We start from the raw sequence: 17226 nt of genomic DNA, 5'->3' as shown, positions 1-17226 counted from the left end.
TTGACAGAAAATTGCCCGTCACAAGGAAATGTCTAACACACATGCAAATTATAAAATTAATACAACAGCAGATTTTGGCCACCAGTATATAATGTTGAGTGCTTTAATTTTTTTTCTTTAATATTGTTTTCAATTTTATGCATTAATCTCAGATACTAAAGTACAAACTAACCTTTTGACCTGTGTTACTCAAGAGGAAACAACCTGTACCGTATCTACAGAAATGTGAATATAAAACATGCAAAGGACAATAGATTAGTTTACCGTAATCATTGTTCCCATTTAACTTATGCACAGCATGTTACAACATGTTACTTATTTTGTCATTTTGACATACTGATTTAAAAAAGACTATTCGACTTTGGTATTGGCTCTTTAAATAATTTCACTGAATGAATTCTATCCACCTCCAATGATTCAATTGTATATCACAACACAAGATGGCAATACTTCAATTACTCTAGCTGCGGTAGAATAGGATTTACCAAAAAAAGAATAAAATATTTAATAAAGGAAAACACTTAATCTTAAGACTTTAGAGATACAGCGTGGAAACAGACCCTTCGACCCACCGAGTCCATATCGACCAACGATCACCTGTACACTAGTTCTATCGTACACACTAGGGACAATTTACAGAAGTCAATTAACCTACCAACCTTGTATGTCTTTGGAGTGTGGGAGAAAATTGTGGCACTGGGAGAAAACTCATGCGGTCACGGGGAGAACGTACAAACTCCATACAGATAGCACCCGTAGTCAGGATCGAACCCGGGTCTCTGGTGCTGCAAGGCTGCAAATTTACCGTTGCGCCATTGTGCCACCCCATTCATCTTGTTAAATGGTCACAAATTCAATCTACAAAGAGCACAAATTAATCCAAGGTTGTGTAGTCAGAATTGGAAATAAAGTGTTGATGAGAAGGCACTGATTTTGTCCTTGCTACCTTGATGGAATCAGGATACCACTTTGAGGAAAAGCAAAATTGGAAGATTTGGGTGGTCAGATGAGAACAAAGTTAATATGTGCAAAAAGTGTATTTTAAAAAGGTCTAAATTAACTGGATGCTTGTAAAATTCAGGGGTCAGGTGCTAAGCCTGGCCACAAAGGAACTTGGCAAAGAGAATTCTCAAGCCTTGCAGTGGAGTCAAGAGAGCAAGGTAGGAGTAGAGCCACACAGGGCACATGTCCTGGGGGCAAACCTTTGTCATCCTTTCCTCATGCAGAAAAATACAAAACACAATCAGAGGGAAAAAAGACAATCATAGAAATACAAATCATTTTCCTTGAATATGACTAAGAAGTATATATTTGTTTGGGGTACACAAAGAGACTTTTTTTAAATACGATTGGGAAACAAGATTCTGTACAATGAATGGACTGTGAAAATAAACATCAACAGTCAATTAAAACAAAACTAAAGAGCAGACTGATGAAAATTAACCAGCAATTTATGTATAGTTAGCAAATAAGAAATAATTATGCACAATATTTATATCCTAAATAATGAAATAAAAATGATTCCGCTGGTCAGGGAGGATTTGCGAAAAGGAAAACAGTGAATATTTCAGATCAAAGGCCCCTCCTAAGAACAGGGAAAGTGCGAAAAAAAGTTAGTTTAAAGTTGCAGAGAGGGTGAGAGAGGGATAGTTAGGAAAAGTCATGATAGTCTGACCTGCTGAATGTTTCCAGCATGTTCTATTTCTATTTCATATTTCCAGCATCTGTAGTTCTTTGATTTTCAATTTCAACAGATATTGTGCTCATACATGACGACAAAACAATGACCTAAAGATGCATATAGTTACAATAGTGCACATTTGTCACCGAGTTCAGGGGAGGTAAAGTAAACAACATGAATTACCAGTCGCCATACTTGCAAGCTGATTTCTGCTTCACTGCTGTTTTGCAAAAAGTAAAAACATTTTACTTTTGTTAAGAAATCAATTTTGTTGAGAAGCTTTTGCACTTTGAAATTACTTGTGGGTTAAAGCTGCTGCTGAAAGTTAGTGCCTGAACTTTACATCTGAACAACATTTTGAAAAGTTATGTTGGTTATTAATGGAGTGTCGGTCAACATCTCTGGCCAGAAGTGGAGCAATGTGAACTGTCTATTTCAATCCTAACAAGTAATCAATTGCTGTTGGAAATTTAAAAATGGCAGCATAAAAACACATATGCTTACAGTGACGTAGAAGTTGTTGCAACATTACATTACCATCACAAAATATTTGATACCACCAGCATAATCAAGGATGAGGTTCACCCTCTTCTCCCCTCTTCCATCAGGCAAGAAGTACAGAAATGTGAAAACGCATCCCTCCAGATTTAGGGACAGTGTCTTCCCAGCTGTTATCAGGCAACTGAACCATCCTATCACCAACTAGAGAGCGGTCCTAACTTTCTATCTACCTCATTGGGGACTCTCGGACTGTTTTTGACTCTTTTGGACTTTATCTTGCGCTAAACATTTTATACTGTATCTGTACACTGTGAACAGCTTGATTGTAATCAAGTAGTCTTTCCGTTGACTGGATAGTATGCAACAAAAAAGTTTTTCACTGAACCTTGGTACACCTGACAATAAACTACACTAACTAAATTAATAAAATCAGGAAGTTAACAGGTAGATTACAAAGTTTGCATCTTCATACTACTCTTTTGACACTATTTCATATCAATTTCTCAATCCTTAAATGCCAATAGGTATGGAGATACACGCTTGTCCTTGCTGCTCAATAGAGCCACAGTTGCCTCATGTCTCAATTATAATCAGGTAAAACCTAGACAATTACACTGGTGAAAGACACTGATAATTAACTCCTTACGTCAATATGATCCAATCCAGTATAAAAATGTAGTGATCACTGTGGCGATCTTTAGGAAGCTGAAGGAAAGAGTCTCCTTCAAAGCAAATCTAGCCAAAGCTGATTATTACCCTTTTCACGCGCCAATGTGGCAAACGGAAGGAGATTTTCTTAAATATTCACACTTACGTATTCTTCGATTCTCCAGGTTTAAAACACATTTGTCCAACCAAGGCAGCAGATTGGTCGCCTAAACACTGATAAATATAATAACATTGTAAGCATCTATACTTCCTCAAAAATGTTTCACACCACAAGTATAAAATGTATTTAGAATCTATTAAAAAGATGTTAATACAAAATGGAGAGTAAATTGTGACACAGCATTGTGCCATTGTTAATACAGTTTCTAAGATGTCTGCACTTGCTAATCTCTCCTGTGCATCTAAGGATTTCCATTAATGGATAACTTTTATTGTTTAGCTGAACATACACACACACACCAAATGTTTCTCCTGTACTCCACATCTAAGGTAGGTTTTTTCAAACAATCATTAAAAGAAAAATATTTCTCATACTGGAGTTCTAACCAGTTGGATACAATAATTCAGAGAGATATAAATGTCTGGTTTGAAATAGGATACCAAAGGCCGTGAAAGAAATAACATCAGGGAACAAATAAAACTCAACTTGCCCGTCATCATTAAATTCTTTGGTCACGCTTTAAAATTTAAACAAAAATATATTTTAGCAAGTATTTGTAAAACTTAAAACCATTGACACCAAACAGACAAATTTGCCTCATGGAACCATTTGAGAAAAATTCATTGATGTTGCTTGTAACATTAAAAGAAAAACCTGAATAATCTCAAGACCTCAGGTACAATGAGTCAAGGATTTTGTCATTGAAAGGCCAACCTATCAAGGCATTATCAATAGTATAGGAGCAAAGAGGTCCTTCTGCAATTGTACAGGGCAGAAGGACCTCTTTTGAGATCACACCTGGAGTATTGTGTGCAGTTTTGGTCCCCAAATTTGAGGAAGGACATTCTTGCTATTGAGGGGGTGCAGCGCAGGTTCACAAGGTTAATTCCTGGGATGGCGGGACTGTCATATGCTGAGAGAATGGTGCGGCTGGGCTTGTGCACTCTAGAATTTAGAAGGATGAGAGGGTATTTTATTGAAACATATAAGATTATTAAGGGTTAGGACAGACTAGAGGCAGGAAACATGTTCCCGATGTTGGGGGAGTCAAGAACCAGGGGCCACAGTTTAAGAATAAGGAGTAAGCCATTTAGAACAGAGATGAGGAAACACTTTTTCACACAGAGAGTTGTGAGTCTGTGGAATTCTCTGCCTCAGAGGGCGGTGGAGGCCGGGTCTCTGGATACTTTCAAGAGAGAGCTAGATAGGGCTCTTAAAGATAGCGGAGTCAGGGGATATGGGGAGAAGGCAGGAACGGGGTACTGATTGTGGATGATCAGCCATGATCACATTGAATGGCAGTGCTGGCTCGAAGGGCCGAATGGCCTACTCCTGCACCTAATCTCTATTGTTTATAATAGAGACATCAGGATTGCTGTGCATACGAAATTTGTCACAGAGATCACAAAGTTTCTGGCAGTAGTTTATTCATCATTCACGGGCTATGCCATTGTTCTTTCTTCTCCACCAAGTGCAGAGAAAATTAGCTGAATTGATTAAGATGTTAGCAAAATTAGCCTCTGGAAGATGCACTACACTTTGTTGCACAACATCAAAGTGTTTAGAAAGTGACAGGCGATGCCATTATTGTTATGGACCAGCAAACTCTGGTCCCCAAAGCAAACTTTACATGTACAGATAGTTCTACTGCAATGCAATAGTTGGGTTCTGAAGAAACCTTGCGTTGTATAAAAATCCATTATAAAACAAGAGTATCAATGAAGGAAAGGATGTTGGGGCTGAATTTCAAACTCATAATAACAAAGATATATTTTCCTGCAGGATTTAAACAAATAAAGGCCTTCTTAATACAGCTTTAAGTTTATCTTTGTTACTGCAAACTAAAAATATTAAAGGCTGTTACATTGTTTAGTAGAGTATAGTTGCACATGTGTCAATAGATGTGAGTGCTTGTTAATTTGAATGGCGGTCTGTAGTTAAAATGTTAGCTGTGCTTATAAGTGTCTGATTACTGCGGGCAAGTTACATGGAGACAGTCACAGCTTTTTTCTGTTTGACTATTTCCAAAATATTATTTAAGTGGTTTCCAGTTCCTGATCTAAATCTCTTTATAACCAATTCAGCCGGCATAATACACACGTTCTTCCCTAATTTAACAGTCACATTATATTCGATTTGCATTATGAAAACACATATTATAACGGAGAATTTAATTCAAAGTGTAGAAAGATGCTGGTTTATACCAAAGATGGACACAAAATGCTGGAGTAACTCAGCGGGACATGCATCAACTGAAGAAGGGTCTCTACCCAAAATGTCACCCATTCCTTCTCTCCAGAGATGCTGCCTGAGTTACTTCAGCATTTTGTCTTACTTTAATTTAAAGCTCAATAGTTCGTAATGATCGAATTAAAATAAAGAATACTGTGGTGGGTGCTCCATTTTAAAAAATTTATGGCTCATCAAAACATTTTAATAGCTAATTAAAATTGAAGCTTTTCATTCTTGGTTTGCTACAAGAATCCTGTGATCTGACAGATCACTTACCCAACTTGATGACATTTTCCCTGCTGGAGACTTGGAATTATTTAAAATTGATAATAGATTAATTAAAGTTAGCTACACTGCTCCTTTCCAGTCAAAGGAAAAAATTGAGATACAATTAACTTTCAACACCTGCAGACTGTAAATATGTAAAATATACTTACTCCCGAAATGGGTACACCAGCCAGCGCTCCACATTTCTATTTAAAAAGACAATAAAGTTTCATATGTTAAAATATGCACAGAGTGTATTCATGTTAAACAATGTGGGACTAATTTGTGACTAATTTGAACAAGCTCTTGATGCCTGATGAGAACCCTCACATCATTCTTTTTCATCTCAATGCTATAGCAAAGAAATGCATTTTCTACAATTGGATGCTAAAGATGTGGTTCCATTTGTTGAATTGAGATTCAAAATAAATTGCTTAACCATAGAAATTACATCAGATCAGCTGATAAAAATACCTTTTTACTAACAATGAATCAAATAAAAGAGATGGAGATGGTGTCGTTTTTAATTCCCATAGTACAGAACCCGTCTCAAGTATTGATTTTTGAAATGATAAGCATCCTCCATGAAACCAGACACAATGTCATGTAGGTTTAAACTTAAATACTAGGGTGACACAAATTTGTTTCTGTCAAAAGTATACATACATCTTTCATACGAAGAAAGAAATTTGAAAGGGTTTTGTATAATCTTTACTAACAAAAACACTTTTTAATACCAATGAATATCCCTAAAAGATAAACAACCACATTATACTTTAAAGAGTAGGACAAATTATTATACACCACTCGTCATTGAAAAGGAGGTCCATCATAACTCTTCCCCCCTTAATAACAGCCTAACCAGGCCCCACCTTCCATAATAAAAAAGACATTTTAAACCATTAATATATTCCAGAATTCTTTATCCCCACAGCAAAAACTAGCATTAAACAACATTTTAGATCAAAATTATTGATTAAAATTATTACCGGGAGAAAATGCATACTCCACACAGACAGCACACCCAAGTCAGGATTGAACCTGGGTCTCTGGCGCTGTGAGACTGCCAGCAGCCCCACTGTGCTACCCACTTCTGTTGAATACTGATGTTGTAATTACATCAGTGACTCAGCTTCACATCGACTTAGACAGTTGTCCTCCTGCACAATTATTTGTAAATGTATTAAAGTAGTGCAGATGTAGCTTCTCCATGCTGTTCAAACATGGTTACAGGTGCTTGATTCATAGTGCGGTAAATCTATCCTCCCACAACTTGCAAGATGGACTTCACTCTCGCACCTTTAGAAAGGAGATGTGAAGGAATTTATTTGGTCAGAGAGTGGTGAAACTATGGAATTTATTGCCACAGACGGCTGTGGAGGCCGTGAATGGATATTTTTAAGGCGAAGATTGACATTCCAGATCAGTAAGGGTGTCAGGGTTATGGGACGAAGACAGAAGAATGGGGTTGAGAGTGAAAGATCGATCAGCCATGATTGAATGGTGGGATAGACTTGATGGGCCGAATGGACTTACTCTGCTTCAAGAACTTATGAACTTAGCATTGCACAAAAGGACTTGAGTCATTAATGACCACTGTACTCTGGAGGGGTGCGAGCACATGTGATTGCATACATGTACACAACATGTACAGAGCTACACGATTCAATTTGATGAACAGCGCAAGGCATGCCTTAAGGTTGTGATTATCACAATCAGAATTCCACTCCATTTGGGAGCTAGACCCAAAAATTAGCGATACAACATACACTTTCTAGCCTTCAGCATCCCTTTTAATGAAAGATTAGATGATGATGATTTGCCATCTGATGCTTGCTGTTACCTTTAAATGAATTGCAGAATGTTTATGAAATCATTGCCCAGGGACCCTATGATAACCCAATCGCTAATTAAACAGCATTCCTTTATTAAGCATGCAGCGGAAACATATTTGCAAGATACATTTACGCAATTGAAACGGTTTAGGCTTTACACTATAGGTTTCAACATATGGAACACATTTTATACAATCTGATATTTTGTCAATCTTCAAAATCTCAATGCTTTAATTAATAACATTGCCAATTGTGATGGTCAGCCTATATCAATTCAAGCATATTTTACGGCAGTGAGATATAATGCAACAGAATAGATTTAATACACTGAATCATCAAACATGTGGCATTTAATGATAAGAATACCCTTATTTGATAATAATAATAATAATAATAATGTAATAATATTTGGTTTGCTTACCATTATTCCATAAACCTCCGACGAACTTCTTACTTCTGGGAGAATACTCATTGGAATGCCAAAGAAGCTAAAATAGTGAACAAACAAAGCAAAGATACATCAAACCAACACAAGAATCAACTGATCATTGGGAAAAGAAGCAGCACTAGAAGATACAGACCTCAAAATTTTGATTTTGAAGGTTAAAACAATTGCTTGGTGGATATCTCTACCTGTCCTTTAAAACATTCTATTCAAAAGTCCACCATTGCCGCAGATATACATTACAATGAAATGCTTGTATGTTTTAAATCATCCCAAACAATAACAAATGCTCCTGCACAATTGTCATGATGCTGCAGCTATTATAACACATCGGGGGTGGATCCTGAGGATGAAAACTTTTCTTCAGGTAGTACAGAAAAAGTTCGACAAAACGCTGCTGTCAAAACAGTTGTCATTGTGATGTGTTTCCTTGTTACATTTTTCCGTACTACAGGAATAATAGGTTTGTAATAGTAGGTAATATGAAGTTCCCTAATATTAGACAGGCCTTGTCCTTGGAACAAAGTAGGCTGAGGAGTGACATTATACAAGTTTAATACAATTATGAGGAATAGGGTAAATAATACTACTTTCTGTGAAGTGGGGTATAGATTTAAAGTGAGGAGGGAAAGATTTAATGGGGATTTTTGAGACGTGTTTTTCCACAGAGAGTAAGTATATACAATGAGCTGCCACTAGGAAGTGGTAGAGGCAGGTATAATTGCAACGTTTAAAAGACATTAGCACATAGACATGCATTGGAGAGGTTTGGAGGGATGTGGGTTAAACACAGGCATATAGGATTGATATACACAGGAATTTTGGTCAGCATAGGCATGTAGACATAATGGCTGTGCAACTATGAATCTAAGTCATGATTGATCAGTCATATTCTTCCCATTCACCAATTATGGTGCCCAAATATAATAATACAATCAAAAGATGGAAGAAACAGATGCATGTAAAACTTTAAGTGATTTTTGAAAAGCACCTCAAAATTATTAGTTTACATTTCTCTGGTGAAGACCCAGCACATATACAGTGGGCTGAAAAACCTTGTGTGTTCCAAAATATTATCTGCCAATTGTGAAATTTAAAGATTTTAACATTAATTATTATCAATGTTTTGAAATTAGGTGACAAGCTTCCAGGATGACAATAACACAATTCAGTCACTGCTCAAAACATTATAGCACAACCTATAATGATTGTGAAATTGGAGACAGCCACGTAAAGGAAAGATTAACAACAATGAAACAGCATTTTTGAACTAAAATGTGGTATTTAGTGTAAATGGTTTGAAAACAAGGTTTTTTGGCTGAAGCTCAGAGAGGCAGTTGAGCTCATTGGTACAGAGCTCCACACGCTCTGCAAAGAGAACAAAGCACACTAAGATGTGAAGGAATCTGGGTCCCCACCTTTAGACAGATGAAAGAAACGGATTTCATTAAATGTTAATGAAACCCATGTCACTGTAAAAAGAGAGCAGTTAGTTCAGGAAGGATTAGCCCACCAGGGTACCTGGTTGGTCAACTGATTGAGGTAGCAAGAGGCAAGTGGACTTTCAAATGAGAGTGCTCGCAGAGATTTTAAAAAGGAGCAAAGGAGAGAGCAACCATTTCTGTCTGAGGTGACTGGAACAGTAGCCTTGGCCTCATACTTTCATCAGGTTAATATGACAGTTGGAGGCAAGGCCTTGTTTCCACTGGGCTGACAGCTGAAGGGAAAGCTCTGCTGCCACTCACCATGCCGAGCTCTGCGGCCATGCTCCTGTTCTTGGACAATGTGCCACATGGCCTTCGCCATGGTTCCAATGTTTCTTGCGTGATTTCGTACTTTATTAATTCTGGTAATTGTCATTATTTTCGGAGCCAATAAATCGAGTTATTCTCCAACCCAAGTAAAAAACAGAAAATGCTACACAATTTCAACAGGTCAAACAGCACCTGTTGGGAGACCACCCTCTTCCTGTTCCAGCCAATGCTGCCAGATCTGCTGAACATTTATTTTAGTTTCCCATCATTTGCAAGATTTTCATGGTTTTCTATTCTGCGGCTCTGGGTAGATAATCTGCATTGAAATTATGTTAAGGGTCTGTCCCACTGTACGAGATAATTCAAGAGTTCTCCCAAGTTTTCCCCTGATTCGAACTCGGAGAATGTACGTAGCGGGTCCGTAGGAGTTCGTGGATGTCTCGTAGCGGCTCGTACGAGTAAAAAGTAACCATTTTTTTCATCACGAGTATTTTCTTACTCGTGGACATTTTTCACAGTGTTGAAAAAACGTCACGAGTTTACCGGATTTCACGAGTGCCCACCGTTACTCGTACGAGCCGCTACGAGACATCCACGAACTCCTATGGACCCGCTACGTACATTCTCCGAGCGAATCAGGGGAAAACTCGGGATAACTCTTGAATTACCTCGTACAGTGGGACAGGCCCTTTAAAGTTTTATAATGCAGTGCCTCTCAGCCGATGTTTACAGTTATGAACTTTGAACTTGACTCTGTTTCAAAGATTTTGCAAATTAAGACATTTTGAGCATCAGTTCAAAAACCAGCCCGCCCACATGAGTAAAAACAAAATGTAAATTTAATTTTTTTGACACATAATTATTTTGACAACGTCATAAAATGCCGCAATTTCAACTTGCAACTTACCTGCAGAGATCAGGGTCCCATTGAAGAGTGTTAATGTTGAATAGCATAGTTCTGCTCGCATTGGTCACGTCTGTGCAGTGAACACCACCATTGTTTGCACCTGTCAAACACTGAATTCATAGACACAACTTTCATTATTAACGCAATAAACTTTTTGATTGTACTCGCCTAATGACACTGAAAGGTCTAACTTCTTGGAATAAAACTATTCAGAGCAAGTTTTTTTTTTGGTACTAACCTTTGTCATCATGTAAAGCATTGTAGTTGAATTGGAATATTTTTGCTGGCAACCTTTCTACTGTTTGAATTCAAGGTTTTAAGAGGATAAGGTCTAATTTGGAGCAAAAATTATGCATTTTATTATGGCAGGTGTGGGCAGGCTGAAGCATTTGAAGCTTTTTATCAGTCCAGGTTTTTAGCACAAGCATTACCCTTGGACCACACTATAATATTACACATTTGGTCAATGAGAGCAACAATGGAGAGAGATTCCAAAATCCTAATGCGTACACTGGAATCATGGTAAAAGTTAAATTGTTCAAATAAATCTGGATAATCGGAACCTGCATCAAAACTAATGGCTTAGAATTTTAAGATGGAGATGGAGTGAGCTTATACAACCAATCCACTTGTGAAAATGGGATCATTATTGTCTACTGTATCGAGATAGTTGCCGTTTACTTTGTGTTCTAACCTTCCATGATGACCTGATTCAGCACATTAACTATTTCAAGCCTTTCAAAATCAGCCCCATAATGGAAGAATCAAAATCTCAAGTATTTCCTGTATACAAATCTTTGAAAAAGGGCATGATTTAACCACAATTTGCTCCTTAACATTGTCTAAATTGTTCCTATAGTTTCTTCACAGCTTAAGCCTATTTATCTGCATTTTGATAGAGACACACAAAAATAACCAGTAGGTTGCTGGAAATGTCCTAAATATGAGATGTCTTACCCATATAAGCCAAGAATCAACTGTCCCGAACATAGCCCGTTGTTTGGCTACAGCTTGTTTAACTGCTTCCACATTGTCAAGGAGCCAACGCAGTTTCACAGCACTAAAATAGGTGCTAATCGGGAGACCAGTTTGTGCCTAAATGAGAAAGAAAACAAAAATGTCAGTCGTATCAAAACCCAGTTACATTTGCAGTTTTTACATGGACTCATACGCATACAACAAACAAATAAGCAAGCGGCTTTTCTCTGGTGTCGTTTGATTCAGCTGTCCATTGCCACCTGCAGCTGCAAACACCAGTTCAGAACCAACAAAGCCTCTCCCTTTCCCAGCTTTATCCTCCCCCACTACAATCAGTCTGAAGAAGGGTCTTGACCCGTAAGGTCACCCATTTCTTCTCTCCAGAGATGCTGCCTGTCCCGCTGAGTTACTCCAGCATTTTGTGTCTATCTTCAGTGTAAACCAGCACCTGCAGTTCCATCCTACACAATCAGTCCGAAGAAAGGTTTTGGCCCGAAATGTTACCTATCTGTTCTCCAGAGATGCTGCCTGACCTACTGAGTTACTCTGGCACTGTGTCCTTTTGTGCAGACTTTCATTATTTACCTCATCTGCTGCATTCATAGATATGGCAGTGTTAGCTGTGAGGAGGATGCTAGGAGACTGCAAGGTGACTTGGATAGGCTGGGTGAGTGGGCAAATGTTTGGCAGATGCAGTATAATGTGGATAAATGTGAAGTTATCCATTTTGGTGGAAAAAACAGGAAAGCAGACTATTATCTAAATGGTGGCCGACTAGGAAAAGGGGAGATGCAGCGAGACCTGGGTGTCATGGTACACCAGTCATTGAAAGTAGGCATGCAGGTGCAGCAGGCAGTGAAGAAAGCGAATGGTATGTTAGCTTTCATAGCAAAAGGATTTGAGTATAGGAGCAGGGAGGTTCTACTGCAGTAGTTGTACAGGGTCTTGGTGAGACCACACCTGGAGTATTGCATACAGTTTTGGTCTCCAAATCTGAGGAAGGACATTATTGCCATAGAGGGAGTGCAGAGAAGGTTCACCAGACTGATTACTGGGATGTCAGGACTGTCTTATGAACAAAGACTGGATAGACTTGGTTTATACTCTCTAGAATTTAGGAGATTGAGAGGGGATCTTATAGAAACTTATAAAATTCTTAAGGGGTTGGACAGGCTAGATGCAGGAAGATTGCTCCCGATGTTGGGGAAGTCCAGGACAAGGGGTCACAGCTTAAGGATAAGGGGGAAATCCTTTAAAACCGAGATGAGAAGAACTTTTTTCACACAGAGAGTGGTGAATCTCTGGAACTCTCTGCCACAGAGGGTAGTCGAGGCCAGTTCATTGGCTATATTTAAGAGGGAGTTAGATGTGGCCCTTGTGGCTAAGGGGATCAGAGGGTATGGAGAGAAAGCAGGTACGGGATACTGAGTTGGATGATCAGCCATGACCATATTGAATGGCGGTGCAGGCTCGAAGGGCCGAATGGCCTACTCCTGCACCTAATTTCTATGTTTCTATGTTTCTATATAACACATTCTTCATCTTGATAGCTTGGTCATGAACCATGTTTAGAGCAAACAAGCAAAACACTTTTTAACCTTTACATCTTTAGTCACTGGCTAACACTAAATATAAATTGTAGTTCACTGCTACATCCCTCACCTGAAGAATATTTTTGTCTTTCTTTGGTCCTTGGTTGATGAGCTTTTCCACAGTTGCCTGTGTCCTGAGGTCGAGCCACACTAATAAGAAAAACAGAGACCATAAATGCAGCATTGGCGTTTCACAGCAAATGATCAGAGAACGGCAAAGCTATTTTGCCAGACACGTAGACAAAGCCACTTACAAGTGCGAGCATTAATTTGCTGAAATGTTAATAATCTTATGGCAAAAGAGCTTGTTACAATGAATGAATCACCAAATTAAAAGGAAATAAACTGGTAGAAAATGCATAAAGGTCGTTACTACAACTTTCAAGCTTAATTATAACCCTTAGCTAGTCATAGGTTTCTATATTAAGTGTGTTTTTAACATCAAGTAGGTGATGATAGCACACTCGATACAGAAACCTCACAAATCCATTTAAATCTAGAATTAATGTAAATATAAAACTGTTGTTGCAGAAACTGGACTAGAAAATGGAAGGTGAGTAAATGGAGGTCAATCAACTTGTGTTAGTCTGAACCACTGTAGGTGGTACATAAAATGTATCCTTTCACCTCAATACGAGTGCTATGTTTGGCACAAACCACACTGTTTAATCACAATTGTTATTCACAGGGAGCAAGTTTGAAAATACCTCCAACTATATAATGCTATACATTTGTCTCTTCCAATGCAGGAGCTCTGCTTCGGGAAACAATGTTAGCTTTGGGAAGGTTACCAGAAACCACGAAAGACAGAATGAGTAGATGTTGAGTGGAGGTCATAAGGTAATAAGTGATAGGAGCAGAATTAGACCATTCATCTCATCTAGTCTACTCTGCCATTCAATCATGGCTTTCCCTCCTAACCCCATTCTCCTGCCTACTCCCCATAACCCCTGACATATATTTTTAAGGCAGAGATAGATAGATACTTGATCAGAAATGATTTCCACACACAAAAGTTCTCAACACTATCCAGGTTCTTGTTAAGCTATATACACGAACACGATCTTTACATCGCCGCAAAAATACAGGAGGCCGACGAGCCCATGAACTGGCCTTGTGCAACACTGTCCACCTCTCTGTCCCTGGCATCTCTCTCTCTCTCATTTACACTTATTTATTCAGCTTAATATTGACTCAAATGGCTAAGCCATTTAATGTTTGCAGATGAAATGAAATTGCTACTCAACTGAAAGAATTTGATTCACACTTTGCAAATGAATTTGGTGTCCTTACACAGTCAAGTTAAAGATGTTGACCAAGTGCCATTTTTTAAAAACATTTTTACAGAATGCCATCTCTGGAAATCCTACTGAATTGATTTGCTCATTTTATTAGCAAAAGCTAAATATTTGATATTTTCTTTTAGTGCAAGGAATATCGAGGGTCATGATCAGTTGAGCAATCTGTTGAAAGTACAAAATGTAGGGATTATCATTACATCTGTAACTACCATTGCCTTGACGTTTGTCAAGATTGAATAAAGTAAAACAGTGCAGAAACCATAATCACAAAGCTTTGGAAAGTCTGGAGGGGACCTCATGTTGAACGGCTAGTATTTACACCTGATATTTTAAACACAACAAAAACCTTGTTAAGCTATATACACGAGCCTAGAAATTCTTGCATCGCAGTCAGAAAAATGTGAAATATGACTTTTAGTAATGTTTATATATTGGTCTTCACCTTGTCTTAATCTTTATCAGCTGAAAAAAAACAGGCAGATATGAACAGATATGCAAATTGAACCTCCAGCAGCCCAAAAGCCGAAGCACAGAACAGCAAAATAAAATCATAGGTTAGGCATATTTGGTTGAAGCACATTTATAGAATAAAATTATGGTGAGATGTGATGGCTATATTGGATGGAAAGTAGATACATGTCCATCAGCAAAATATTCACGTGGTAGGACATGGAGCAACATTAGAAAAGGGTGTTCAGGAAGGTTGCATGAGCAAAGAACCGAGGTTACTGCCTCCTAATGTCAAGCCTGTATATCCTTCAACTGTACAGGTTGGGCAGGAAGAATACCCAGATTGAGCCGAGTGAGAGAGACTCACTTAAGATATGAAGTTCCTTAACTATGGTTTAATAATAGCAAAAAAATTAATTCTTAAATTTTGGAAGGGTACATCAATACCAACGCTTAAAATGTGGATTGCAAGTATGTTGGACACCGCTCATCTTGAGGAAATGCGATTCCTCCTAATGGATAAATCAGACCAATTCATAACGAGTTGGTCTCCATTCGTCGTTTTTTTGGAATCATATGGTGCAACACAATTGTAAAAAATAACAGTTTCAGGACTGGACGAGGGTTGGTCAAGATTATAAATAATGATCTCCTTTTCTTTTTTATTTTATTTTATTTTCTCTATTCTCTCTCTCAACTTTCTTCATTTACTCGTTTTCTTTTTTCACACACTATATTTCACATCTTTCTATCCTTTACTATCTAACTTCTTTTTCTTGTTCTAATCTTTTTTCAGTGTAACAAAAAAAAAAAAAGAAGTTGTACATAAAATGTATTATGAAAATATATATTAGGCACTTTGGTGCCATATGACTGTACTTACTTCTAATAAAATAAAATATAAAAAAAAAATAAAAAGATATGAAATGCACCTTGGAGAGAAAGGTACGACACGGACAGAACTGCACATACTCAACCGATTTAGAGGCAGAATCTAACATCTAAAGCTGTGATTAAGCCTTTTACAATTATCCCAGGATTCAATACCAAGTCAACTCAAACCCAAATCACAAAACATACTTCAAGAACCATTACTACTCTTGATCCTCGCGTTTCACCTCAGTGCGGCGCCAGTTTACCAGATTTTAGTGAAATAAAATCCCAGCAGTCGCGCTGCAGTCATATTGCTCAAAACTGAAAAGAAAAGCTCTTTCAATAAAGATAGTTTTAACATTGGCTATTGAAATAGTGATTATCCCTTTAGTGGAAACCAACATTTTTGTGATGAGCTAAGCAAATTAACAACATCTTACCAATTGCATTGTAGAGCTGAAATTGACAACATCCTACCAATTGCATTGTAGAGCGGGAATTGACAACATTTTACCAATTGTATTGTAGAGCAGGAATTGACAACTTCTTACCAATTGCATTGTAGAGCGGATATCCTGTCATTTTGTCCCACATGATTGTTGTTTCTCTTTGATTGCTTACTCCAATTGCTAGAATTGAACAAATTAAAATGTTTTGTTTAACCAAGTGAAACAATCAATCATATTTCTAAATTAGCCCCATAATGTTTTGACTGTACAGAAATATCTCAACTTTTTCCCCCCAACATGCAAAATACCAAATGACAAAATTAATTATATCAGACAGGCACCCCAGCCCAATAACATTATGCAAGGGTTTTCTTACAATGTTTTGTTCTTGATTTTCCACAATAGGTATTGACTTGTTGTTTTCATGGTTCATCCCTTATTTTGATAGTGCATTAGTATTTGCCTTCTTACTACTTTCTTGGCTTAATGTGCAGATATTATTCCAAACATAGAGCCTAATACCAACAATAGTACAATGTAGACAGTTGTACAAATTTCAATAGGAGCTGAGTGCAAGTACAAAAGAACAGCAAATTATTAAAACTTAAAATGAATACAAAAACACAAACATTAGGCACTTCTGCACCTTGACCCTTTTTTGCCATTCGGCTGGATATGGTCAATCTGAATCATATTTATCTGACTCAGTTGTATATCCATTCATACCCTTGCTCTGCAGTCATCTTGAAAAATTCAAACTTTTCTCCATGAAGATTCTCCCCCCCACCATTTCCATTACTCCCGTGTGCATTGTCGGAATAACTGAAGTTTATTTTCCATTATCATACCATTTCAGTCAATTCAGTCAGATCACTTGTTAAAATTTTATGTGAAAATTAATTAAATTCCTCATTATTTCTCTTTAATCTTTGGACAATTTTGGCTATTTACATCAAACCATTTCAAGACCAATAAATCCTTGCAAAGAGCGATGATGTGGTGAACTGAACCCGAAATGCCAAAATGCAGTTAAACAAATTAATTCCATGCAAATACAGTGTAACATTGCAATTGCAGCCCACTGCAAATATGAACACACATGTGTTTAACTGGAAAGTACAAAGTGGGAATA

General features: G+C 37.7%; 1 protein-coding gene across 1 annotated transcript in view; it reads right to left on the bottom strand.

The window, feature by feature from the left end:
• Positions 1-17226, bottom strand: part of gk (glycerol kinase) — a 55097-nt gene that overhangs the window by 19829 nt on the left and 18042 nt on the right. Inside the window, exons 4-11 of the mRNA XM_033033182.1 lie at positions 16197-16274; positions 13092-13171; positions 11409-11546; positions 10452-10561; positions 7767-7833; positions 5681-5716; positions 2997-3064; positions 173-215 (exon numbers count right to left, since the gene is read on the bottom strand). Of these exons, the coding sequence (XP_032889073.1) occupies positions 173-215; positions 2997-3064; positions 5681-5716; positions 7767-7833; positions 10452-10561; positions 11409-11546; positions 13092-13171; positions 16197-16274 (620 nt within the window). The remainder of the gene's footprint in view (positions 1-172; positions 216-2996; positions 3065-5680; positions 5717-7766; positions 7834-10451; positions 10562-11408; positions 11547-13091; positions 13172-16196; positions 16275-17226) is intronic.

This window comes from Amblyraja radiata, chromosome 14 (genome assembly GCF_010909765.2).
Source record: "Amblyraja radiata isolate CabotCenter1 chromosome 14, sAmbRad1.1.pri, whole genome shotgun sequence".
NCBI classification, from domain to species: Eukaryota; Metazoa; Chordata; class Chondrichthyes; order Rajiformes; family Rajidae; genus Amblyraja; species Amblyraja radiata.
Note: the sequence above shows the minus strand (reverse complement) of the source record. Positions and strands in the feature narration are given on the sequence as shown.